General features: G+C 45.9%; 1 protein-coding gene across 2 annotated transcripts; it reads left to right on the plus strand.

Moving 5' to 3' along the window:
- The first annotated feature begins 1,178 nt into the window (after window positions 1–1,178).
- On the plus strand, window positions 1,179–23,791 carry LOC146342194 (zymogen granule membrane protein 16-like). Of its 2 annotated transcripts, XM_084805854.1 has the most exons (7): window positions 1,179–1,262; window positions 12,942–13,024; window positions 15,705–15,847; window positions 16,512–16,777; window positions 19,103–19,188; window positions 21,848–21,980; window positions 23,361–23,791. In XM_084805854.1, the coding sequence occupies exons 5-7, from the start codon at window positions 19,134–19,136 to the stop codon at window positions 23,710–23,712; spliced, it is 540 nt and encodes a 179-aa protein (XP_084661980.1). In that variant the 5' UTR covers window positions 1,179–1,262; window positions 12,942–13,024; window positions 15,705–15,847; window positions 16,512–16,777; window positions 19,103–19,133; the 3' UTR covers window positions 23,713–23,791. The 2 variants fall into 2 exon arrangements, with proteins under 2 accessions (XP_084661980.1, XP_084661981.1); XM_084805855.1 differs by lacking the exons at window positions 1,179–1,262; window positions 12,942–13,024; window positions 16,512–16,777 and adding an exon at window positions 13,114–13,132 and having other exon boundaries at window positions 23,361–23,788.
- The last annotated feature ends 2,117 nt before the right edge of the window (window positions 23,792–25,908 follow it).

Here is a 25,908-nt window from a genome sequence, read left to right on the forward strand (position 1 = left end):
GAACAAAATTTCCCTGCCCCCCATCCCTGCCCTGAGATGAACCTGCCGGTTCTCTTAGATCATTGTCTGAGGCCCTCCCCGGAGTACCTGCCACCTTCAGAGGTTAGGCAGAGGCAGGGCGACGAGAGTTGGGCCCTTCTCGGGAGCGGTTCTTCATACTTGGAATGTCCTGTCCTGGAATGTTGGCTTGGAGCCCACAATGGTAGCATAACTAGGCAGCAGGTGAAAAGCTATTTTGTTTTCCTGGGCATTTGAGTAGTGACAGGAAGTCATGGCCTGCCGGTCTGGGTTTCTTTTGCCGCCGGTTGCGGTGGTTTGGTGTCTCTAGCTGTTATTGTTATTGTTGGATCAACTTATGTTGACCATTGTATGTGCTGTTAGTCACCTTGTGTACACGCTGTGGGAAAGAACGCTGTGGAAACATCTTTTTTAAAAAAAATAAATAGCTGAAATAAATAAATAGTCCCCAGCCACAGATGATGGCCACGCATTAACGACCTAGAGATGACATTCCCAGCCATGTCCTCCATGGAACGGAGGGCAGCAAGTGATTTGGCTAGCCAGAATTCACCCTTGCACCTGAAAGTGTAAACCCAGACGGATGTGTTTTACACTCCCTTCAAGGAGCCCAGGGTGGGCGCAAACGGAGCAGGCAACGCGTGGAGTTCTGACCTCTGTTATTGCGCTCTCTGGACTTAGGAGCTCTGGGTTTGTGCGTGTGTGAGCGTGTTTAGTTTCTTTGTCTCTGAACACTAGTCGCTCTCAATTTATTTTTATCACGTTTATTTCCCTCCTCAGTTGCTCTTCCTCTTGATGTCACGTTCGGTTGGAAGACAGCTGAGTGTGAGAGCCTCATAGGGGTTAAGAAACCCTTATTGAAAGGGTTAAACCAGCCGGCAACACTGTTTTCTTTAATCTCCCAGTTTGCCTCCTGCTTCCTTTTTTCTTTCTTTCCGCAACTCCCCGCCCCCTTTAATTTCATTTTCCACTGCCCTATGCTCCTTCTTTTCTTAAGCCTCCTGCTCCTTTTGTTGAGTTCTCCCACCTCCTCCCCACCCCCGCCCCATTTCCTTCTCTCTCTGCCTGTGACTCACTCTCCGTTTCTTGTGTTTGCCCTTATGGCCTCATTGGCTGTACATTCCTGTCCCGTTAGTTCATACCAGCCTGTCCCTGACACCACCCAGTGAGTCATCTGAAGGTGGTGGGGCAGCGTGGAGCGAAGGGGGCTGGGGAGCGGGACAGAAGAAGACGCTACGGTAGAGGTATTTCAGTAGACTGCTATGGGGAAGCGGATGGCACCTGGGACCGCCACCAGCCGCAGAGACCAGTCCAAGAAGCAGCAGTGGTGTCTGCTTTGCAACCCGCTTCATTTTGGGCTTTTTCCTGGAGTGAGGGAGAGCAAACCAACCCCCTGTAAATTCTAAGATTTCAGTGTTTGAGGTCCACTGAATGATAATTCAGTTTTGTATTGTAAGAGGGCGTAATATATGCCAGGTCTCAAGACATGAAACTTTGTCATTGGGGCAGGGAGAGAGCTCTGGAACATTTGAAGAAGTGATAAAAAATGGGCTCAGAGCATATGCAGACTGCTATTTAAACACTGCAACTGACCATAATTAGCCCCAGCATGTCTGCAGTTAGGAGGTAGATAGCTTTGTCACTAGATAGTTTAAGCACCAAGTATGCAAGCTTCTGGATTAAACAGGACTCTTTTTTTCACTGGGTTGGATGAAAGATAGTGCTTGATTCTCAGTTCTAGACATGTATCAACACAAGGTTGCCACTTTATGTGTTTTACTTTATGCATTTTACTGCTCCTGCGTCCTCTAGAGTGTGACACAGAAATTTATCAAGTGAAGCTTTTCCTTATATGAAGACCAAGTGATGGAGTAAGTTTCATCCACTACATGTTATGTATCAGGTAGCTATTAAATCCATAGAAGCAAGGCTTGCAAAACAGATCACCACCTCAGATGGAGGGTTTCCACAATTTGCCTTCCAGGTAGGCTTGACTAAACAGCACCTGTTTGGTTTAGAGTACCAAGTATGCACATTTATGGGTTTCACAGAAGTCGTCCATTGGGCAGGATGGAAAAATATTGCTTCATTCTCAGTTCTAGTCATGTGATTTGCACAGCTTCAGATGAAATCTATCTATCTATCTATCATCTACCTACCTACCTACCTACCTACCTATCACATTTCTATACTGCCCTATAGCCAAAGCTCCCATGATCCATCACTATTAGCTGTGCTGCCTAGCACTGATGGGAGTTGTAGGCCAAAACAGCTGAAAGGCCACACATTGCCCACACATACACACCCTCCTTGCTATAAAGCTGAAACCAATTTAACTACTGCATCTTGCAGCAAAGCATTTTAGGATTTATAGTTTGGTCAGTTCTATAAGAGGGAATGTTCAGCATTCTCCTGCAAAAGCCTAATTCCTGGAATTCTTTGGCAGAAGCCAGCCTGAAGTGTCAGGTCAGCTGGGTTCTGTCAGCCTCTGCCTGGGAACTGTTTAATATATTAATCCGGTCAAGGCAAGGAGGTGGGACCAAGCCCCACAGGAGCTGCTCCCAGTATCTGAGGATGTACCACTCAGCATCTTACACCACTGGGTTTACAACCTCAGGTCTGGAGCTATAATCCTGTCCCCTTCCCCTGGCCCCACCTGCTCTCCCCCAACCACTGATCATTTGGAGGTTTCCTGGCTTTTGCACAGCTTTTTTCCCATTCTAAAAGACATGCCTCTCCTGAAGCTTCGTTATTGGCAGCAACAGCTTCAAGCGACAATATGCAGATTTGGGGGGCTGCCCCTCTTGCCTTCAGACCTACCCACCACTGGAATGTGGCCCCCAAGAGCTTCTCTGAAATTTAATTCAGCCCTCCAGAGTGGGTGTCCACTGGAATTTTTCCAGGGGGGGGGCAAAGCTGCACAGCAGTTTGTGGTTGTAATTTGCGCGTGTGCCCCCCCCCCCCCGCCACAACACACTTGGGCACTTTCCTTGTGTGGACTTTTTGTTGCTTAGCATCGCATTCGATGACATTCAGAAGCCTACCCAGAGCAGTCGCAGGTCCTGGGAACTGAACAGAATTAATACAGAAGGGTGTTATATTCAAGAAGCATCATGAACTCCAACAAAGGTTTATTTGGAGTGAGGCATAAAAAAAAAACACCTGGGAACAAGAGGGAAAAAAATCCCTAAATGCTCAAACACAGTACAGCTGCCTTAAGAATATCATATCATATATTGTACGGCATCACTGCACTTAATCATAACATCGACAACTTCACATGACTTATCCCAGAATGGTTTCCTTCATCTTGGAAACATTGGTGAACCCTCTCTGGAGCCGGCTTCCCGCAGCTGGTGCCCTCCAGATGTTTTGGACTGCAACCCCAGCATTCCGGACCTTGGCCATGCTGGCTGGGGCGGATTGGAGCTGAAGTCTCAAACATCTGAAGGGCACCAGGTAGGGGAAGGCGGCGCTAGAGAGTGGCAGCAGAGTCTGTGGGGAGTGACTTTAGCAGTGGGAGGGAAATCAATATGCTTGAGCAGGTTTTAGGGTTCTGGAGGAGCTGGGGGGGAGGTGTTTCCACCAGCAATTTACTCTGAACTGGCTGCGTGTTGAGGTCATTAGGGATACATGACACCCATGACACATGACATCCAGCAGCCACCCTGGAGCTTATCAGGGAAAAACCGAATTTCCTGAGACTGCTTAAAGTCCGATTCTTTTCCTCAAGTCAAGTTCTCCCCAGTGTAGTTGCTGTGTGCCCCAACCCCTGCATTGACCTCAGGTATGCTAGCCCTGGCCAGGGGTGTGCCTTTCACTGTGACCCCGGTCAAGGGGTGTTTCCTCCCATTGTGCTGAATGAGGCTTGCCCTCTTAATGCCCACAGAACTTACAGAGATCCCCCTCAATTGACATGGCACAGCACGATCTCGAGGCCCTGATTCTCCTTTGTTTGGTTTATTGCCTTAGGAAGAAACTACTTGGGCCCTTCCTTATAGAGATCCTGCAGGTTAAAATGGAGGCTGGTTTCCGTCTTTGAGTTTACTGCTCTTTTTCCCACAACAAATCCATTAGTGTCTCCTCAGAAGTAGCTGCCTTTGTGGTCAATGAGGTTTGCTCGTGACATGCAGGTGCATCTGGACTTTCAGGGGAAAGGAGAAAGGGGGGGAAGCCTCTCTTATTGGTTGAGCAGCCCCTGCCAGTCAGACGACGTTCACTCCACCACCCCGACCAGGAAGTAAGTTCTGTGAAGCGGTTTTTATGGCTGCGGAGAACCTGCTCGTGGAGCCTTGCATGGACCAAAGCGCAGCAAACCTGATTCCTTTTTAAAAATCCGATATTCCTCCATTAGCTTCTCCTTCCATGGTCGTGGGAACACAGCCCTGGACTACTCACTGCACTTTTCACATTCTTATCAGCCACTTTGTACATCAGCTAACAATATACCTTTTGTATGGCTGGAATTCCAAACTACAGCAATGTTCTTTTGGAATGGCATATTTTTTAAAAGCCCTAATAGCATCAGAGAACAAGTCTACCTCCTGTATCAGAGGCAGTATGCCTGTGTATGCCAGTTGCTGGGGAACGTGGGCAGGAAGGTGCAGTTGCACTCCGGTCCTGCTTGGGTTTCCTGTGGGCAGCTGGTTGGCCACTGTGAGAACGGAATGCTGGACTAGATGGACCTGTGGTCTGATCAAGCAGGGCTCTTCTTATGTTCTGACGTCTACCATAGACATAAGAACATGGTAACTTAGGGAGCACCTTCTCGCCTATGTCCCAGTCCGCCACCTACGGTCCTCGGAGGGCTCTCTGCTGCGGCTGCCTAATGTGAGGCTGGCAGCCACACACAAGAGGGCCTTCTCCTTTGCCTGCCAGTAATGCACCTGCTGACCTCTTTGAAGGTCTTTAAGCAGGAATTAAAGACTCCATTATTCCGGCAGGCCTTCCCTTTTCAGAACTCTGGTTCTTTTTGCTGGCTCTTGTATACTGTTTTGAAGCTGTGTTGTTTTTAGTGTTGGGTTTTTGTTGTTGTTAAACTGTTTTCCATTCAAAGTTGTTTTTAGTTCTATGTTCTTTGTGTATATTGTCTGTGTGCTTTTATGTAAATGGCTTTTAAACTCTGTATATTGTATTTTAATGTTTAAATTTTTGTAACACCAACACACACCCCCGAAAGCTTCAGCTATGTGGCAGTACAGAAATGTAATAAATAAATAAATACCCTTTCTGATAGATCTGGTGACTGAGCTGCAATTAGGTCTGGGCACCAGGTCTACCGACATAGGTAGCTCTGAGAAATGTGTATACCAGGTCTACTCCTCTGTAGTTTATCAATGGATAGATCTGGTGTCCAGATCTTTCCACCTGCAGCTGAAACCCTCAGTTCCTTCCATGACACCCTTCACCCTTGCAATGGCCATTTGGGCCAAAGGCCATTACAGAGTTGAAGAGCATGGTTAATCCTGGGGTAGGAGTGGGGTGACCAGGTCACCTTGCAGCCCACTGCTAGGCTCTGCTGTACAGGCAATGCACAATAGGTTCAGGTACCTTCACAAGAGGTTCTTTATTTCTACGATATGCTGTGGAGCTGCATGGCACACGGTCTCAGCTCCAAGGCCAACAATAAGAGAAAGATCGGGAGAGCTTCCAGTTGGGCTTCCTGGAAGAGCTAGAAATGGGAGGTTCTCTTAAAGCTGTGCATGTGCGTGTGTGCATGTGCGTGCGTGCGTGCATCTCTCGCTCTCATACACACTCACACGCACAACAACCCGTTCTAACCCTTACTAAATTGCACTGCTGGAGACTATAGCTCATCCGGAGGGAGTCAGTTGCCCCTTCTTGTGAAGGCCCATGAGCATGGATGAAATTTTGAATGGCTATCCTTATAATGCGACAGCCTTCTCTCCCTTTCCCTTGTGTTCTCTTTCAGCGCTGTCTAAATAAGCATAGGATCGCACCCTTAAACTAGCCTTTCCCAACCTGGCAACCTCCAAACATAAAAGGAAAAGGTAAAGGTAAAGGTGTCCCCAACCAGTCGTGTCCGACTCTAGGGTGCGGTGCTCATCCCCGTTTCTAAGCCGAAGAGCCAGCGCTGTCCGAAGACGCTTCCGTGTTCATGTGGCCAGCGTGACTGAACACCGAGGTGCACGGAACGCTGTTACCTTTCCCGCCGAGGCGGTACCTATTTACCTACTTGCAATTTCTTGCTTTCGAACTCCTAGGTTGGGAAAGTGTAGTCCAATTACATTTGGGGGCATCAGGTTGGGGAAGACCTTTCACTTCTGGAAAGTGACACCCCACTTTTCATTTTTACAAACTGTTTATATTGTATTGATTTCAGTTTTAATGGTATACGTCTGTCTTTCTCATCCTCCTCTCTCCCATCTGCTTCTTTTTCTTTAAACCACACCTACAAAAGTGGTGGGGCTGGTTGGTGTGACTCACCATGTGAAGACCAATGCTTTAAATTTTAAACCATCCTCATACATTTAGTACCAAAGGATGGATTAAAGTGTGTTAAGTTTGCAAGCTCTTTGTTATTTGGTTACCTGGAGCCAATTTCTACTCATCAGAGGCAAACAGATGAGTAGCTATTCTCAGGCTAGTGTTAAGGAGTAACTAAGACCTGTACTGTACACGTAGGGCAGGAGTGCACAAATGTTTTGGCTGTGAGGGCCGCATCAGATGTCTTCTGCAGTGCTGGGACACACACATGTGTGCACACACAGACCCTCATTCATACATATGCACACTGTGAATGGGAATGAGGTGGTTGAACTTTGAGGTGGTAGAGTGGACTGTACCACTTCAGACTGCAGGTGTGGGGGGGCTATTTTTGAATTCTCGCATGTGTAAAAAGCTTTCAGCAAGAAAAAACCTAGCATCTTTAAGAGAATGGCTCTGTCAGGTCAACTGAAGCTGTTTGTTTGCATGGAGCTTGTTTTACATAGGAGAGGATTTTTTTCTGTGTGAAATGAGACGATCCCCCAATCTCAGAATTTTGCCACCTTATTCCTCTGTATGTGTAGACCAGGCCTAATCCACAGATTAAAGGCTGAATGCCTAATCCCACTTACTAGGGAGTAAGCCTTATTCACTGCCTTGTTGTGGCGAAGGGGCTTGCGTAACTCAGTGAAGCCATAAGCTATGCCCTGCAGGGCCACCCAAGACGGACAGGTCATGGCAGAGAGTTCTGACAAAATGTGGTCCACTGGAGAAGGAAATGGCAACCCACTCCAGTATTCTTGCCAAGAAAACCCCATGGAACGTATCACAAAGCTAAAAGAGATGACGCCGGAAGATGAGCCCCTCAGGTCGGAAGGTGTCCAATATACTACTGGGGAAGAGCAGAGGGTATTGCCAAGTAGCGCCAGAAAGAGTGAAGCGGCTGGGCCAAAGCCGAAAGGACACTCAGCTGTGGATGTGTCTGGCGGTGAAAAGAAAATCCGATGCTGTAAAGAACAATATTGTTTAGGAACCTGGAATGTTAGATCAATGAATCAAGGTAAGCTGGAGGTGGTCAAACATGAGATGGCAAGACTGAACATCGACATCTTGGGAATCAGCGAACTAAAATGGACAGACATGGGCGAATTTAATTCAGGTGACCATCATATCTACTATTGTGGGCAAGAATCCCTTAGAAGAAATGGAGTAGCACTCATAGTCAACAAAAGGGTGGGTAAAGCAGTACTGGGGTATAATCTTAAAAACGATAGAATGATCTCAGTACGAATCCAAGGCAAACCATTCAACATCACAGTAATTCAAGTCTATGCCCCAACCACTGATGCCGAAGAAGCTGAGGTTGATCGGTTCTATGAAGACCTCCAACACCTTCTAGAACTAACACCAAAAAAAGATGTCCTCTTCATCACTGGAATGCTAAAGTAGGAAGTCAAGAAATCACCAGGATAACAGGCAGGCATGGCCTTGGTGTACAAAATGAAGCAGGACAAAAGCTAATAGAGTTTTGCCAAGAGAACATGCTGATCATAGCAAACACTCTTTTCCAACAGCACAAGAGACGACTCTACACATGGACGTCACCAGATGGTCAATATCGAAATCAGATTGATTATGTCCTTTGCAGCCAAAGATGGAGAAGCTCCATACAGTCAGTAAAAACAAGACCTGGAGCTGACTGTGGCTCAGATCATGAGCTGCTTCTTGCAAAATTTCGGCTTAAATTGAAGAACGTCGGGAAGTCAAGTGGGCCTTAGGAAGCATTAGTAACAACAAAGCTAGCGGAGATGACAGTATTCCAGCTGAGCTATTTAAAATCCTAAAAGATGATGCTGTTAAAGTGCTGCATTCAATATGCCAACAAATCTGGAACACTCAACAGTGGCCACAAGACTGGAAAAGGTCAGTTTACATTCCAATTCCAAAGAAGGGCAATGCCAAAGAGTGTTCAAACTACCGCACAATTGCGCTCATTTCACATGCCAGCAAGGTGATTCTCAAAATCCTACAAGCTAGGCTTCAGCAGTATGCGAACCGAGAACTACCAGAAGTACAAGCTGGGTTTAGAAGAGGCAGAGGAACTAGAGATCAAATCGCCAACATTCGCTGCATCATGGAGAAAGCAAGAGAATTCCAGAAAAACGTCTATTTCTGCTTCATTGACTACGCTAAAGCCTTTGATTGTGTGGATCACAACAAACTGTGGCAAATTCTGAAAGAGATGGGAGTACCAGACCACCTTACCTGTCTCCTGAGAAACCTGTACGAGGGTCAAGAAGCAACAGTAAGAACCAGACATGGAACAACCGATTGGTTCAAAATTGGGAAAGGAGTACGACAAGGCTGCATATTGTCACCCTGCTTATTTAACTTATATGCAGAGTACATCATGAGAAACGCCGGGTTGAATGAATCACAGGTCGGAATTAAGATTGCTGGGAGAATTATCAACAACCTCCGATATGCAGACGATACCACCCTAATGGCAGAAAGCGAAGAGGATCTAAAGAGCCTCTTGTTGAGGGTGAAAGAGGAGAGTGCAAAAGCTGGTTTGAAACTCAACATTAAAAAAACTAAGATCATGGCATCTGGCCCCATCACTTCCTGGCATATAGAAGGGGAAGAAATGGAAGCAGTGACAGATTTTACTTTCTTGGGCTCCAAGATCACCGCAGACGGTGACTGTAGCCATGAAATTAAAAGACGCTTGCTCCTTGGGAGGAAAGCTATGGCCAACCTAGACAGCATAGTAAGAAGCAGAGACATCACCTTGCCGACAAAGGTCCGTCTAATCAAAGCTATGGTTTTCCCAGTAGTAATGTATGGCTCTGAGAGCTGGACTATAAGGAAGGCTGAGCGCCGAAGAATTGATGCTTTCGAACTGTGGTGCTGGAGAAGACTCTTACGAGTCCCCTGGACTGCAAGGAGGTCAAATCAGTCCATCCTAAAGGAAATCAACCCTGAGTGCTCATTGGAAGGACAGATAATGAAGCTGAAGCTCCAATATTTTGGCCACCTAATGCGAAGAGAAAACTCCCTGGAAAAGACCCTGATGCTGGGAAAGACTGAAGGCCAAAGGAGAAGGGGACGGCAGAGGATGAGATGGCTAGATAGCATCACGGATGCAATGAATATGAACTTGAGCACGCTCCGGGAGAGAGCGCAGGACAGGAAGGCCTGGCGTGCTATGGTCCATGGGGTCACGAAGAGTCGGACACGACTGAACGACTGAACAACAAATGACCTAAATCATATCCCTTATGAATATACAGTGGAGGTGAGGAATAGATTTCAGGGATTAGACCTGATAGACAGAGTGCCTGAGGAACTATGGACGGAGGTCTGTAACATTGTTCAGGAGGCAGCAACTCAATCCATCCCAAAGAAAAAGAAATGCAAGAAAGCCAAGTGGCTGTCTGATGAGGCTTTACAAGTAGCTGAGGAAAGAAGGGAAGCAAAAAGCAAGGGAGAAAGGGGAAGATATATCCAACTGAATGCAGAGTTCCAGAGAATAGCAAGGAGAGACTTGAAGGCCTTCTTAAATGAACAATGCAAGGAAATCGAGGAAAACAACAGAATGGGAAAGACTAGAGATCTCTTCAAGAAAATTGGAGATCTCAAGGGAACGTTTTGTGCAAAGACGGGCATGATAAAGGACAAAGAAGGCAGGGACCTCACAGAAGCAGATGAGATTAAGAAGAGGTGGCAAGAATACACAGAAGAACTATACAGGAAAGATCTTAATGTCCTTGATAGCCATGATAGTAATGTCCTTGATAGCCATGATAGTGCGGTCACTGAACTTGAGCCAGACATCCTCGAGAGTGAAGTCAAGTGGGCCTTAGGAAGCATTAGTAACAACACAGCTAGCGGAGATGACAGTATTCCAGCTGAGCTATTTAAAATCCTAAAAGATGATGCTGTTAAAGTACTGCATTCAATATGCCAACAAATTTGGAACACTCAGCAATGGCCGCAAGACTGGAAAAGGTCAGTTTACATTCCAATTCCAAAGAAGGGCAACGCCAAAGAGTGTTCAAACTACCGCACAATTGCGCTCATTTCACATGCCAGCAAGGTGATGCTCAAAATCCTACAAGCTAGGCTTCAGCAGTATGCGAACTGAGAACTACCGGAAGTACAAGCTGGGTTTCGAAGAGGCAGAGGAACTAGAGATCAAATCGCCAACGTTCGCTGCATCATGGAGAAAGCAAGAGAATTCCAGAAAAACGTCTATTTCTGCTTCATTGACTACGCTAAAGCCTTTGATTGTGTGGATCACAACAAACTGTGGCAAATTCTTAAAGTGATGGGAGTACCAGACCACCTTACCTGTCTCCTAAGAAACCTATACGAGGGTCAAGAAGCAACAGTAAGAACCGGACATGAAACAACCGAGTGGTTCAAAACTGGGAAAGGAGTACGACAAGGCTGCATATTGTCACCCTGCTTATTTAACTTATATGCAGAGTACATCATGCGTAATGCCGGGTTGGATGAATCAGAGGTCGGAATTAAGATTGCTGGGAGAATTATCAACAACCTCCGATATGCAGATGATACCAACCTAATGGCAGAAAGTGAAGAGGATCTAAAGAGCCTCTTGTTGAGGGTGAAAGAGGAGAGTGCAAAAGCTGGTTTGAAACTCAACATTAAAAAAACTAACATCATGGCATCTGGCCCTATCACTTCCTGGCATATAGAAGGGGAAGAAATGGAAGCAGTGACAGATTTTACTTTCTTGGGCTCCAAGATCACCGCAGACGGTGACTGTAGCCATGAAATTAAAAGACGCTTGCTCCTTGGGAGGAAAGCTATGGCAAACCTAGACAGCATAGTAAGAAGCAGAGACATCACCTTGCCGACAAAGGTCCGTATAATCAAAGCTATGGTTTTCCCAGTAGTAATGTATGGCTCTGAGAGCTGGACTATAAAGAAGGCTGAGCACCGAAGAATTGATGCTTTCGAACTGTGGTGCTGGAGAAGACTCTTACGAGTCCCCTGGACTGCAAGGAGGTCAAATCAGTCCATCCTAAAGGAAATCAACCCTGAGTGCTCATTGGAAGGACAGATACTGAAGCTGAAGCTCCAATATTTTGGCCACCTAATGCGAAGAGAAAACTCTCTGGAAAAGACCCTGATGCTGGGAAAGACTGAAGGCAAAAGGAGAAGGGGACAGCAGAGGATGAGATGGCTAGATAGCATCACCGATGCAATGAATATGAACTTGAGCACACTCCGGGAGAGTGCGCAGGACAGGAAGGCCTGGCGTGATATGGTCCATGGGGTCACGAAGAGTCGGACACGACTGAACGACTGAACAACAACAACAAGCCTTATTGAGTACAAGGGGACTCGCTTCTGAGTAAACACACCGTGGAAGTGTGCTGGCAGGTGTTATTGTTGGATGCTTGGCTTAGAGAAAGAGAGCAAAGTTGGATGTCATAAATAAAAACATAAAAGGGTGGAAATCATTTGAATCCAATTTTTGCCCCTACCCGACCACAACTTTTTAAATTAAAATATGGGGAAGGCAGCAAGGAGAAGATTAAAGAGACGGAAACTAGGAGATGAGGAAGCCCAGACGGATAAACTCATGGGGAAGGAATGTGCGGGGCTGCTTGTGCACACGCTGGAAGGTTGGAGCTACCCGGCCGGAACAAGAGAATGAATCACAGATTGTGGAGGAGAGTCTGAGGAAAGAGAACGAAAGAGTCAGACACACAAACACACACACACACAGAGCCCAGGAGTCCTGGCTCAGGGCGTGTCTGCACGGGCTGTACACCCGGCCCACGCCTTGCCCAGTGCCACCTCAGAGGCTCGACTACCAACACCACCTCCTTGGCAACCCTCTAGGGAACTCGGGAGTCCCTGGTTTCTCAACTCCTACCCCCGCCCCTCTCACACGCACACCACTTGTTAGTCAAAAGAACTCATGTCAACCACTCCAGAGGCTTTGAGCCAAAAAAGAAAGAAAGAAAAAGGGGACTGAGGATTGTTCGAAGGGGGAGTGAGTCAGAGGAAGAAAAGGGGGTGGACTGTGGCCCAGTTCCAGAGTGGAAGTGGTGGTGGCGGCAGTGTGTGGGGGGGTTGCCTCTTTTACTCTATTAAAGCTCTTGTGTCTTCAATTAACAGTTGCATGACAGTCAGAAATTCAGCAAGTGAAGTTTTCCATGACATGCCGCTGAGCTGGAAATCCTATCTCAGCAGCCATGCATTCACCTCAGGCAGGTCACTGTCTCTCAGCTTCACTCCTCCCACTCCATTAAGAATCCTGCCCTACCTTACAGGACTGTTGTTGTAAGAATAACCGTGATAATGTACCTGAGGCATTTTGAGGCCTTTGGGTAAGTGCTATATAAAAGCACGATTTTTTGTATTATTTAATTTTGTTGTCTTCTTGGTAGCTCCCAAAGCTACTAAACTTGCCACCTTTTATTTTTTCCTGGCAGGGCTCCTGAGCCTTCAAGCAGCTGCCTGAAAAGGAAAGACATTCAACAGATGAAGCTTTTTTGATCTCCAAATCAGTAGGAAAGTTGGCACATTTTGATTTTATGTATGCATTTATTTAAAATATAATTTTTCCACGTGTTCTACAAATGCTGGAGGCACATGAGCCCTGCTGGAGAAAATGGCAGCAACGGTACTTTTCTTAAACAACTAATGTAATGAAACAAAACAAAAAACACGCTTTTAAAACATCGTTCTATTTCAGAAGTAAAAAGTCAAGGGGAGCGGGCATGTGAACTCCCAGTTTAAAAGAGTGCGGACTGGTTCTCCTGACTGATTTTTGCTTCTGAGAACATTTCCACTGGGGTTGTCAGCTTTTTAATGGCACCTTGCTCCCGTGCCTTTAACACACACTTCAGCAGCAGATGAATTTCAGTGGCAAATTCAGTAGTGTGGCATCAATTTTGGCAGGTGTGGGGGAGGTTGCAGCCTCTGGTTTGTTCCAGGGGAGGAAACTGGATTACACTGAGCGTCAGGCTGCAACCAGGGAGCCATGGGCTGGAATTCCTACAACCAGGGAGCCATGGGCTGGAATTCCTACTCAGCCGTGAAGCTCACTCCAGACTCAAGATCTGCTGGACCCCCTCCTCTGTTAGCAGGCCCTGGTTGGGATGGTCAAGCGATGAGCAGCACTGGGCTGCTGGTTCAAGCCATGCTTTCACTTTCTCACAATGCGCTCGATCCAGCCAGAAAAAAAAATTAAGGGCAGCCTTGGCAAGAAATAAACAAACATAAATCCTGCCTGTTCTGCATCACTCAGCTGGAGGGGACTCTTGCAACCTTATTTGCAAACAGGCTTATTCCAATCTGCTTGAGCAGTGATCAAGTCACCCCGCAGGGAGTGATTCCAGGCCCTTAAAAGGCTGCTCTTCACATATTAAGTAGCTAATACAAACATTATAGCCAGCCAGCCACAGGGGCATCTGGCCGTTTCATGGCGTCTGTTGCCACCTTGAGGCAGGTCTCTGTCTCTACAGAATTGACTGAAATGGGTCTTGCTTGTGCTATTCTATTTGTTGTTGTTCAGTCGTGTCCGACTCTTTGTGACCCCATGGACCATAGCACGCCAGGCCTTCCTGTCCTCTGCTCTCTACCTGCATTTCATATATAATCTTTGCGTGCTCCGCACTGTCTCCGTGCTAAACATCTTGAAAAATGGTTACAGGGCTGGACATTCCACCTGTCTGGGAGGAGGCTAACGTCCCTCTTCAGCTTCTCACACTGCAAAATTGGGTGCACGCCTAAGGGCGCAATCCTACACAGGCTTGGGCAGAGAAAGGTCCCACAACTCCCAGCCATATAAGCGAGCCCAGGATTGCATGCCGAAGCTTCGTACACTAGGCTACTAGGAGGTTTTAAAGTATTCTAACAGAATTGGTGGCAGCCGAAAAAGGGTTACTTGCAGAACTCTGCGTTATAGCGGCAGGGAGTTCTTGAGGCCTTGAAATATAGGCATTTGCGGGGGGGGGACGACCCATAGGTGGGATCACATTCACCCCATATGTGGGCAGAGGTGTGAGCAAAGTCGATCATGTTGCTTCTGGGCCAACTCCTTTTCCTTGATCCCTGCCCTGTTTACAGAGACCGTCACTGGAGGGGTGGATTGCTTCATATTTGAGAGAGGAAAAAGGGTAGCCATGTTTTGCCTACCCCCAACCTGGTGCCCTCCAGATCTGTTGGACTACAACTCCCAATGTCTGCAGCCAATGGCCATGCTGGCTGGGGATAATGGGAGTTGTAGTCTAACACATCTGGAGGGTGCCAAGTTGGGAAAGCCCATTTCTAATTTCTTTCTTTTTCTTTTCTAATTCTTTTCTTTCTAATTCTTTTCTCTTTTCTAATTCTTTTCTCTTTTCTAATTCTTTCTCTTTTCTAATTCTTTCTCTTTTCTAATCCTTTTCTTTCTTTCTAATTCTTTTCTAATTCATTTCTTTCTCTTTTCTCATTCTTTTCTTTGTTTCTCTTTTCTCATTCTTTTCTTTACTCAGAAATTGAACAGCTAAACCTTTTCCATCACTTTATCTCTGGCCAGAAAAATTGGCCAAGGCAATGGTCCTAGACACCTCAGGTGGGGAACATTTTTTCAGCTCAGGGGCAAACAGGTCTGGGGTCGCATGCCAAAAGTGGGTGGGGCCACACACACACACTCACACATCACCCCTCCCCCACTGCAATTAAGCTTTTAAAAGCCTGGGGGTGGGGATCTCAGCTTTGCAGAGGGGAGGGTTAACCTTTCCCTCCCTCCCCCTGTAGTGACTGTCACTGAAAATGCCCTCCACAGCTGCAATGAGGCTTTTCAGAGCCTCCATTGGCACCAATGGAGGTTTTTTAAAAGCCTCATTGCAGCAGGGGAAGGAGGAAGGGAACCTCCTTATCTCCTATCAGGGATCATCAGGCAAGCAGGCGAGCTGGATGGGGACCTCCTGCTGGCCATAGGTTCACCAGCCCTCTGACACTACCTGAAATGGAGCCTGTTAAAAAAAAAGAAAAAAAAAAGTGGCTACGTTACCCAAGATTAGTGGCCAAATTCTGAAGAAAGGTTGCCATCTTTCTTTTCTTCTCTTTTACTGGTCTTCTTTCTGTATCTTTAACAGCAGCCTGGCACACAGATATTAAGCAGCTGAAGATGGCTTTTATTGTCCTTTTATATTTGTAGGAGTGTGCTCTGATGCCATTTTTCAAATCCTTTCTCCTTGATTCTCCAGAAAAGGGTTGCCAGTTCTTAAACCAACCTTTGTCATAGTTATGGATAGCTTGATCTGCAGACATTCACTGATGATTCCCTGAGAAGATTTTTCAGCAGGTTTCTGTAAATCGAGCTGCTGTTAAAAGCACAGGAGCAGGCCGGGTGAGTCTCCTGCCCCCTCCCCTCCCCGTAAGTTGGTTGATAAAAATACTAGATCTGCAAATAATTCCCTCTAGTTCCAAAGTTCAGAGATGAGTGCCGATCCTGAGGTAGCCAAAACAGCACCACCAACGCAGAAGAGAGAATGCTGTTTGCAGGCTTGGGGGAACCCTGAGGTTTGCAGAGGTACAACAAAATCTTTAAGAAAAAACAAACAAACAGGGGAGGAAGAGCCCCAAAACAGCCCAGTGAGGACTGGTTAACCAAAGGCCTACTGAGTGTTGGGAGGAAACTGGAAAATCAGGTGGGAGGGGATACTGAACAAGAACACTCCATACTTCAACATTTTGTTGCAGATTGCACTTGTGAAGTATTGAATGCCAGCGATTTCTCCTTGTCTAGTGTGCCCTTGGTTGCTGTTTAAGTTACATATGTAAAAATGTCAGCCTTGTTAATTTCTAATACTTTACATCAATAGATTTCTTTTTTGATCCCAGGCAGCGATGAATCATAGGTGCTGCCCATATTTTGATTTGTCATAAGGGTTTGCGAGAGCAGGGAAATACAGTTGTCGAGGCATTTGCTCATCCGAATAATATTATCTGGATTTGGATGTCCCTCTCTCCCTCTCTCTCTCTCTCTCTCTCTCTCTCTGAACACTGAATAGGAGCAAGAAATATTAGACCACAATAGAAGGACTGTTCATATGTCCTGTTGCCAAGAGCAGGTAAAATGAAACCCCCCAAATAGCGCAACCTGTCGCCAACCAATGGGAGCAGCTCTCTCAGAGATAAGGCCATCTTTCCCGCAGGGGCGACAGAGATTGAAAGTAACCCTTTGGATAACCTGAAGTGCCTTCCTGTGCACCTAAAACAACAGACACACAAGGGGAATGCCACAATCTGTCGCCCGGCACAGGCACTCCTGAGCAAGGTAAATTATGCAGAGTTGTGCTGGGGAAGCTAGCACTGCTATAGGCTCACCAGCGCTAAAGATTATTTACGATTTATTTTATCTGAAATATTTTTTATCCTGTTCCTTGGCCAAAAAGGGTGCTCAGAGCAGCTCACAATCAATCAGCAACAAAGACAGTCCCTGCTTGCAGGCTTACAATCTAAAAAGACACGGCACACAAGGAAAAGAGGTGGGGAGGGCAAAGGAAAAAAATATGTTGACTGTCAGCAGGGCTGGTGGAATCACCTGACTCCCCCTCTCATTTCCTGGGGGGTGGGGGTACAGTTCAACCTGAGCTGACTCATCTTTCCCACAGGCCAGTTGATGTCAGTTCGGTGGCCAGGGGGCATCCAAATGGAGCAGGCTTCTAGTTGTCTGCTCCTGTCTCCCTCACTCTTTCTTTCCCACCAGGGCTAAAGGTGAACTTAATGCCTCCCTTAAGATTCTTCATGACGAAAAAGGGATACATCTGTATTTTTAATGGCAACGGAGGGGTGGGGGGAAGCAAGACTATTGCAAAAAAAGGAACAGTGGGGCTGCAGTTCTATAAACTCTTACCTAGGAGTAAATTCCATTGTACTCAATGAGCCTGCTCTCTGAGTAGGCATGTATAGGGTTGCACTTTGAGGCTGCAATCCTATGCATGTTTACCTGGAAGTAAGTCCCCTCCAACTTCTATGTAGAAATGTATAGGACTGGATATGTATAAGATAGAGAAAGAATCTCATTTTTCAATGAGGCTTGTAAAAAGGCTCTGTAGCAACAGCAATTAGGGGCACTTTTTTATTTAGCCTTCTGTCACTTTTTTTCCCTTTAAAAACTCTTCTGCCTTTTCTCCAACTTCCTGAGAAGCATGAAACCTTCCTGCACTAAACCAGGCCAGCAGGCCTGGGCTGCTTCCAGACAGAGGGTCCCAGTGTGCTAACAGCCAGAAGCTTTGTGCAGCAATTCTGCCTTTCTTTACTTAATGGAAAAAAGGTGGGAGATGTATCGGGGAAAGCATGGGAAGGTTATGAGTGCAAGGTGATATTGACTGGAACCCTCATAAAATTCAGTGAATGGGGCAGGGTGATGGCACCATAAAAGCCTTGTCTGGAAACACCTCTGATCCCCGGTTAGGAGAGGTGTGGAGGGAGCGGGGGGGCTCCCTCCGCACCCAGCACTGTAGGCAGGGACAAGAGGTTGCTGGGGCTGAACACCAACCCAGCAAGGTGGCTGCCACCACCCCTTATGCCCACCTCAGCCTGCAGTGGGGACTTCAGACTGTATAGGGCACCCTCAGGCTGGTGAAATAATTGCCCAAGCTGGCACTCTCCGGTCCCAAAGCCTGACGCTTCAGGTAGTAGCAATAACTAAGCATAAAGCTCTGGATGTAGTACCAAGGCTTAACTCTCGCAGCAATAAGTTTATTTATAAAGGGGAAGGGAACACAAGGCATTCGAAAACCAGAGTACCAGTTGGAAACAATGCTTCAAGGTAGCAAACAACAAAGCTTACCTAAACCTGCCTGCACACACCTGAGCACGGGTCTTCAAATAGCTCAGAACCAAATAGACATACATGGAGTCCAAAGCAAAGACAAAGGGCATCTGTAGCCCCCCTTGTTTTATACTCCAAAGCCTTTGACAAAGGTGAGGTGAGCCTCCTTAGCCAATCACCAGCTGCCTGAATAGTTTCCCCAGGCTTGGGGGGGGGGGGCAGTTCTCACAGAAGCCCAGCTGAAATCATTCAGTCTAATTGGCAAGAGTTCTGCTCCAGCCTTGAAGGGCCTTGAGACTGGGACAGCAGGAGATAACACGGGCAGGTGGTTTAACGAGTGCACCAGGCCCGTCTTCACGAAATGGAGTTTTTACAGGCAGCTAAATCACACACATAAAAATGGATTGCTTGACAAGAGGATTTGATTTTAAAATAACAGCATGATTTGTGAATTTTGAAAATTACTGTGGAGAATAATGCCCTCTTCTAATTGCATACACACACACACACACACACACACACACAAATCTGGATTCGATGAGAGCCTGCATACATTTTACACATCTCACTGCAGCAAAGTATTCCCCCTTTCTCACCCTTATCTTCCAGTGCTTCTGATTCAATGACTGGCTGCCTTCATTGATTGATGAATGAAGAGATGATAGCCCAATTGCCTTGCTATCTGACAGTGCAATTCTATGCATGCCTGCTCAGAAGTCCCATTGGGTTTGATGGAACTTAGTCCCAGAGCAGTGTTTACAGGATTGCACCCTGAATAAGGAATGAAAAGACCCCTGCTAGCTGTGACATTCCTCTGTTTTGCAGCCTTCTGACATACCACTTTCCACCCTCCAAAATGCTGGTGATCTTTTTCCTGCCCCTCCTCAGTGCCGAAGTGTCCCGTAATCCAGGTAAGAGCAAGAGAGGGGGCAGCCGTCATTAAAGCCCATCATACATCTGGAGAGCGGGAATTACAGAACGGTCATGAGAACTTGCAAAAAGGAGCAGCGTGGGGGTGGGGGTGTTTGCTGCGAGGACTGGATGAACATTGGTAGGGCCAGATGAAGGGCCACAGTTTAGCACCTGTCCCTGACTGTTTTCTTGACTACCTCCACTCGACTGCTAAAAGAAAAAGTACAAAGAGCTAAACTTCAGTCTTAAAAGCTGGCAGGAAGCTCTGACCTGCGGGGCTAGGATGGCCACTTATGAATCAAAACAGAAAAAAATGCGTCACCCAAAAATAGGACAACAGAGGAACATCGGTTGGCAAAAAAAAACCCAGCATATGTTAATTTGCAATTTTAGAAATAATGATTATAATTTAGATGCAATTTTTGAAACAATGATTATAATTTAAATAGAAATAATGTACATCTCACCACAGTGTGAAAGATTGTGACCAGGTGATCTGTGTGACAGCCTGGTCAGTCTGCTGTTGATCAGTCTGCTGTCAAAGGGAGAGCAACAGGGGCTGGCTGATGAATTGGCACCCCTAATCCCATTAAAGGGCAGCACATGGATAGCATTTGAGAGATTAGATCACTAAATTACATGCCCGGCATGAAATCATTGAAATGTGAACGTCTCGGATGAAAATTATCATTCGACTTCTAGGCTCCTTCTTATTCATCTTTTGTTAGCTGCCAAGATTGTACTTACTGGGAAAATCCTCTAATCCCAACAGCTAAGGAATGGCTAATCAAAGTTCTGGAAATTGCCCAAATGGGCAAATTAACAGACAAGAATCACAGAAGAGACCATTCTAGCTCCTGGGTTCGACCTGGGGAAAAATATGAACAATTGTATTTTAATCTCCATTTATTGTCTACTGGAATAGACACCCTAATTATATAGACTTTAAAATATATCATCATTTATATACTGCCCTTTGGCACTGGAAGGAGTTTTTTAAAATAATTTTTGAAGAAAGACAACATATAAACTCGATCTACATAAGTAATAATTTCAAAACAAGTTAATCCATGACTTTAATTCTAAATGCATGTGTGTTTAGTCTATTTGCTGTCTAGAATTGGCTTAGGAAGTCCCCCCCCCCCTTCCCAAGAACCCTGAGGCATTTCAACACATTTTTGACTGGGAGGGTCATTATGAATCATCAAAAAAGAGGAAATGCATCACCAAAAGAGAGGACAAAAAGAGGACACCCATGTGCATAAAGTTGCTGTATGCTCATTTATATGTATTAACGCAAATCTAGAAATTATTAGAATTCAAATAGGAATACTGTCCATCTCACCCTAGTGTGGAAGATTGTGACCAGGTGACCTGTGTGCCTTTCTCAGTCTGCTTTCCGGGTGCTAACTGGTGATGGGCGATGTTCTTCTGGTAGCCCTTCAAACAGAGGACTGTCCTCTGTAGAAGAGGACACCTGGCCACCTAGGGCCCTGAACTCTGCCACTGAAAGCAAGTTCTCAGCCTGGTGCCTTGTATGTGTACAGGTCTGTAGTAGAGCGACAGATTCCGAACTGGTCCGAGGAGTATTCTAATTGTACAGCAACCTTGTAAATAAGCCCACACAGTTACTAGCCTGCAAAATTGTACTAGACTGCAAAACTGTGCGGCTGGCAGAGGACAGATGGAAAGCTGTGTTTCTAGGCTAGGTGTCAGGGCCAGCCCTAGACTGGCTGCCAGCAACTGGCACCCCCACCCCCAAACCCCAAGGGCAGATCTTGGCTGAGGTTTCTGGCAAGCATTTTGCCCTTAACTTCTGTTTAATGTTTTTAAACTGTATATATTTAAACAGAGGCATAATTATTCAGTTTTTCCGCCCATCCGTCTGTCCAACCAATGTTTCTGAGATCAGATAAGATAGAGCTACAAAATTTTCAGGAAAGATTTGTACATAACAGCTAGATGATATTTCAGTCTGATTTCAAATAAAAATGCATTACTAAATTTAATTATAATTTTTATTATTACAAATCCAAAATCATTAATTACACTGTTCAGCTTTAACTGCTATTACCACCACATCCAATATAGACAGAACTAAGAAAACACTGAGAAAACTAAGATTTTTTTAAATTTGTGTTTTTTTCCCTCGAATTTGGTGCCCCACTTAACTTGGCACCCTAGGCAACCATCTAGTTTGCCAATATGGGTGGAGGAGAGTAGCCCCCTTTTCTGTTCTAGGCATGGAGGAGGGGCAGAGCATTCTGTCCCACCTTCTCCAGACCACTTACTTGCCTGCATGAAATTCCTGGTTGCCCACTTATGGCTAAGAGACTAGTGCATACAGCAGGGGTGGCAAACATGTGGTGCTCCAGATGTTAGTAAACTGCAACTCCCATAAGGCCTCAGCATTGGCTATGCTGGCTAGGGCTGACGATAGTTGTAGTCCATCACCATCTGAAGGGCCACACGTTCTCCACCCCTGGCTTAAATGCAAGGCTGTTAAAAGGGCAAGCTATATATAGCCAGGAGGAGCAAAGCGGGGAAAGGCCTCAGGAGCTATTCTGGCAGGTGGCACAGAAGGGTAAAGAATGGAGTAATTAAGTAATTCACCTGTTTCATCGCTTAACCAATTGCTCATCCCCTTTACTAATCCAGTCCAAGGGAGGCTCTCTTCTTACTCTGGAGAATACGGGGGCAGCACCGGGGACCATTTTGACCAATCGACTAACCAGCTGGATGGCCCCATAACGGCCCTGAGAGTACGGGCAAATGACCGGTATATATTAAGGTACGTATATCTTCTTGGACACAATCAGTGGAGGCTGGTGACTCTGAAGTTAGTGGGGCACTGTATCCATTCTGGGTTTCAGTCAGAACCAGTCAGACCTGTAAAGGAGGTATTCAAGGTGTTTTCAGGTGCTTTTAGCACCTTGGATACCTCCTTTAGAGGTCTGACTGGTTCTGACTGAAGCCCAGAGTGGATTCACCGCCCCACTGTCATCAGAGCCACCAGCCTCTACTGGAGACCACGTATGTTTCTTTGGACACCATGGATGTAGGTCTTCATCAGTGTCAGCTGAAGGGGACTTTTGCAGCAGGTGGCAGAGAACAGAGGAGGTATGAAACAACTGATCCCAGTGGAGATGCACGGGAGATAATTAAGATGACTTCTGAACTTGTGAAAATGCCCAGTGTGTATAGGGAGGAAGGGGTTCAAGATCGGGGCCTGCCCAGATCAGTGACATGCAGGCACCAAAGAGGCGGGCTCCTCTGAGGGGTGTGGGGTTTCTTTTTTCCCCTTTTTCTGGAAGCCATATACATAGGATGGCCGCTGACACATCACCCAAAAAGAGGACAAAAGAGGAACGGGCTGCATAACGTTTGCACATCATCATTTATATGTATTGATGCACATTTAGAAATAATGGCTATAATTTACATAGAAATAAAATACATCTCACCTGAGTGGGGAAGAAGGCTGTGGCCAGGTGGCCTGTGTGGCATGCCCCCTCAGTCGGCTGTTCAGGTGCTAACAGTGTGCGGGGCAACTTCATGGCCCTGCTTCTCTCTTCATATGGCACTTTGATCTTAAAACTGGCCTAGAGGTCGCCTTCAAGTGGAGGACTGAGCTATGTAAAGCAGGATACATGGCCACCCTACCTACACAAACACTGAAAGGAAGAATTTCAACTGCTGCAGCTTTCCCCAGAACTGGTGATCTCATAGGGTGGCCAGGGGCCTTCTTTTCCAGAGGACCATCCTCTGTTTGAAGGACTGCCCTGTCCAAATCCGGTCTAATGACGGAGAACCATAAGAACTGTTGCCTGTCAACAGTTAACACCTGGACAGCAAGCAGGCACGCAGGTCACCTGGTTTTAGGCTTCATCGCTGTGGTGAGATGCACTGTATTTCTATTAAAAGTATAATAATCATTTCTAAATTTGCATATATGCCCATATATATTTGCATATGCAAATATTATGCAAATAACTGCCCTCTCTTTTGATGATGCGGTTCCTCTTTTCTGATAGTTCATACATGGCCACTTTATCGGATATGTGTTATCTCTTGATTTCTACCTGAAATGTAGCGGCTAAAGGCACAGATCCTCTGTGCCCATCAAAAGGTGGCAGCCCTATCTAACACTACCCCTCCCTTGTCAACGCAGCATCCAAGTTCGCTATGGAGACTCGTGGTCCAGCACGGAAGGGAGCACTGTGGGCAGCCCACAGGAACAGCAGCTATTCCTCAGAGAGGGGTTTGTGCAGGTCCTGGGCCGTTTCGGAAGCTACGTGGAGTACCTCGCCTTCCGCACCAACCTCGGCCGCGTCTTTGCCTTCGGGCCCAGCTCTGGTTCTGGGACAACCTTTGACGCAGAGCCTTCCTTCCCAGTCACGGTCCTGCGTTCCATCAGTGGACGGTCAGGGCCTTTCGTCAATGCTATCGGGTTCCACTGGGACAAAGTACAGTGGAACAGAGGAGGAAACCAATCCTCCCATTCCACACCCCCACCAAAATAACCCATATATAGAACCATGATTCATCTGCCTTCGAGGAGACATCTTGGACATCAATAAAAATAGCCAAAGTTAAACCACGACTGCCTCTTTTTGTCTTCCTTGGAGCCTGAAGCGGTTATGGGAGAAGAAAAGGGGAAGGAAAGTGACAGAACAGTTCATGCTGTGTCTTGTCAGCCCTTACATTTATTATTATTATTATTAATAATAATATTAACATGGTAAAAAAAATTAGGAAGGCCATTCTGAAAACATTTTGGCTATACTCAATAAGGAAAGAGTATACCACCATCTACTGGTGAGAAGCACTACCTACAGTAATCGCCACACTGTAGAAGTGGTTTTCAAACAAATTATGTGTGTGGAAAGTCTGATGTTCTTTGGGGGCTTAGCTAGGCTGACCATATTTCCTTGAGACAAAAATGGGATATTGGGATGACAAAAACGGGACAGGGTTCTCTCTCTGGGCAAGAAGCCTGGCCCTACAATATATAAAGAAAACTGCGCTAAGGTAAAAAAAATAAAAATAAAACCACAATATAACAAAACAACTGCAGCTCCCTTTGTGGTCTCTCAGGCTATAAGAGACCTAAAAAACAACCTAAACTCACTGCAAAAGAACATGGAAAGGGGCGCAAATGAATAACACTAATTTATTGCATATACACAAAAAAACACTCATAAATGTACATAAAATATCACATGAGCAGTAAACAAATCTGTATGGCATACCACACTGAACACCTTAATGCAGGATTGCAGTGGTCAGACTGCAAAAAAATCATAAACATACACCAAAAAGGAAAAAAAAAGAAAGGAATGAACACCCCAACTGCTATCACAAGCCGGTATATGCTAATGTCCCACCGGAGTGTTCCGCTGGAATAAAAAAATAGCTAACAGCCTGTTGAACTGAAATACGAGTCTGAAAAGTCCAAATCAAACTGAGCGTAGGGCAGACAGAATCTCTATGGGCGGAATGATGGTAGAAATAACAGTAAGACTCACCCTTCTGGCTCCCACACGCTGAATGGGGCTTAGCGGCTGCCTCTTAAATTCCCCGCCACTGCAGACAAGCAAGGGGCGGCGTCTGATCGTCGCTAGCTCGAGAAGCCTGGCCCTGGCTGGATAAAGGAAATAGAACTTCCTCTTTCGTCACACTAGTAGTTTTACTGCATGCATCGATTAGCATAGAGCCTTATGATAAACGCGTTTTTTTACAAAAAATTAAAAATGGGACAAAATTGACATTTATATTAAAATGACGGGACGGTCGGGAAATATGAAAAAAACGGTACTGTCCCTTTTAAAACGGTACGTATGGTCAGCCTAGGCTTAGCAAGGGTTCCACAATAATGGCAGGGAACCCTTCCTGAAAGACAGCTTTCATGCCACAACCCACGATCAATTGTAACACGAAGCCACAAGAAGTGTGAGGGTGGTCACTCTTTCAGCTCAAGCAGGGCCATTGTAAGGCACAGATAGGCCGGAACCCCACACAAATTACATGTGGGGCAGGCCCAATTATTATTTTCTTGATCCATACACCCCCACCTCACTGGTGCTCTCTAACAACTGGGGGGGCCACTCACAAACAGAGTAAATCAATTCTTCATACAATAAATTTATTCAGTGTTAATGTGTATATAAATACTACATAATTGTTGATTCCTGATTTACACATGATATTAATATCAATAGCATAATGACTTCCTCAAGCAATAGCTAACAATAAAGTGATATAATTGATTATAATATACAATAAATCCAGGTGCATGTGTGTGTGTTTGTGTGTGTGTACAGAGAGAGAAAGAGAGAGAATAATTCAATAACTAAATCCAATCTTCAAAACTATGAGTAATGATAAATGCAAAATTATGCATGGTGTGAAGAATGTGGATAGGGAGACATTTTTCTCCCTCTCTTATAATACTACAACCCAGTGGGGGTCATCCCATGACACCGATTGGTGGGAGATTCAGGGCAGATAAAAGGAAAGACTTCGTCACACAGCGCATAGTCAAAGTATGGCATTCGCTACCACAACATGTAGTGATGGCCACCAATTTGGATGGCTCTAAAAGGGGGTTGGACAAATTCCTGGAGGAGAAGGCTATCCATGGCTCCTAGTCCCGATGGCTATGTGCTGCCTCCAGCACCAGAGGCAGTATGCCTATGTGCACCAGTTGCTGGGGAACA

The sequence above is a fragment of the Heloderma suspectum genome, chromosome 6, assembly GCF_057233095.1.
Source record: "Heloderma suspectum isolate Gila_16-S chromosome 6, 16-S_ref, whole genome shotgun sequence".
Classification (NCBI taxonomy): domain Eukaryota; kingdom Metazoa; phylum Chordata; class Lepidosauria; order Squamata; family Helodermatidae; genus Heloderma; species Heloderma suspectum.

Bases quoted from the DNA above. Each gene is read 5' to 3' on its own strand.
- LOC146342194 (XM_084805854.1), top strand. From the start codon at position 19,134: ATGCTGGTGATCTTTTTCCTGCCCCTCCTCAGTGCCGAAGTGTCCCGT. The intron at 19,189-21,847 runs GTAAGAGCAAGA...TTACTAATCCAG, and splicing joins CGAAGTGTCCCGTAATCCAG to TCCAAGGGAGGCTCTCTTCT. The intron at 21,981-23,360 runs GTACGTATATCT...TTGTCAACGCAG, and splicing joins AATGACCGGTATATATTAAG to CATCCAAGTTCGCTATGGAG.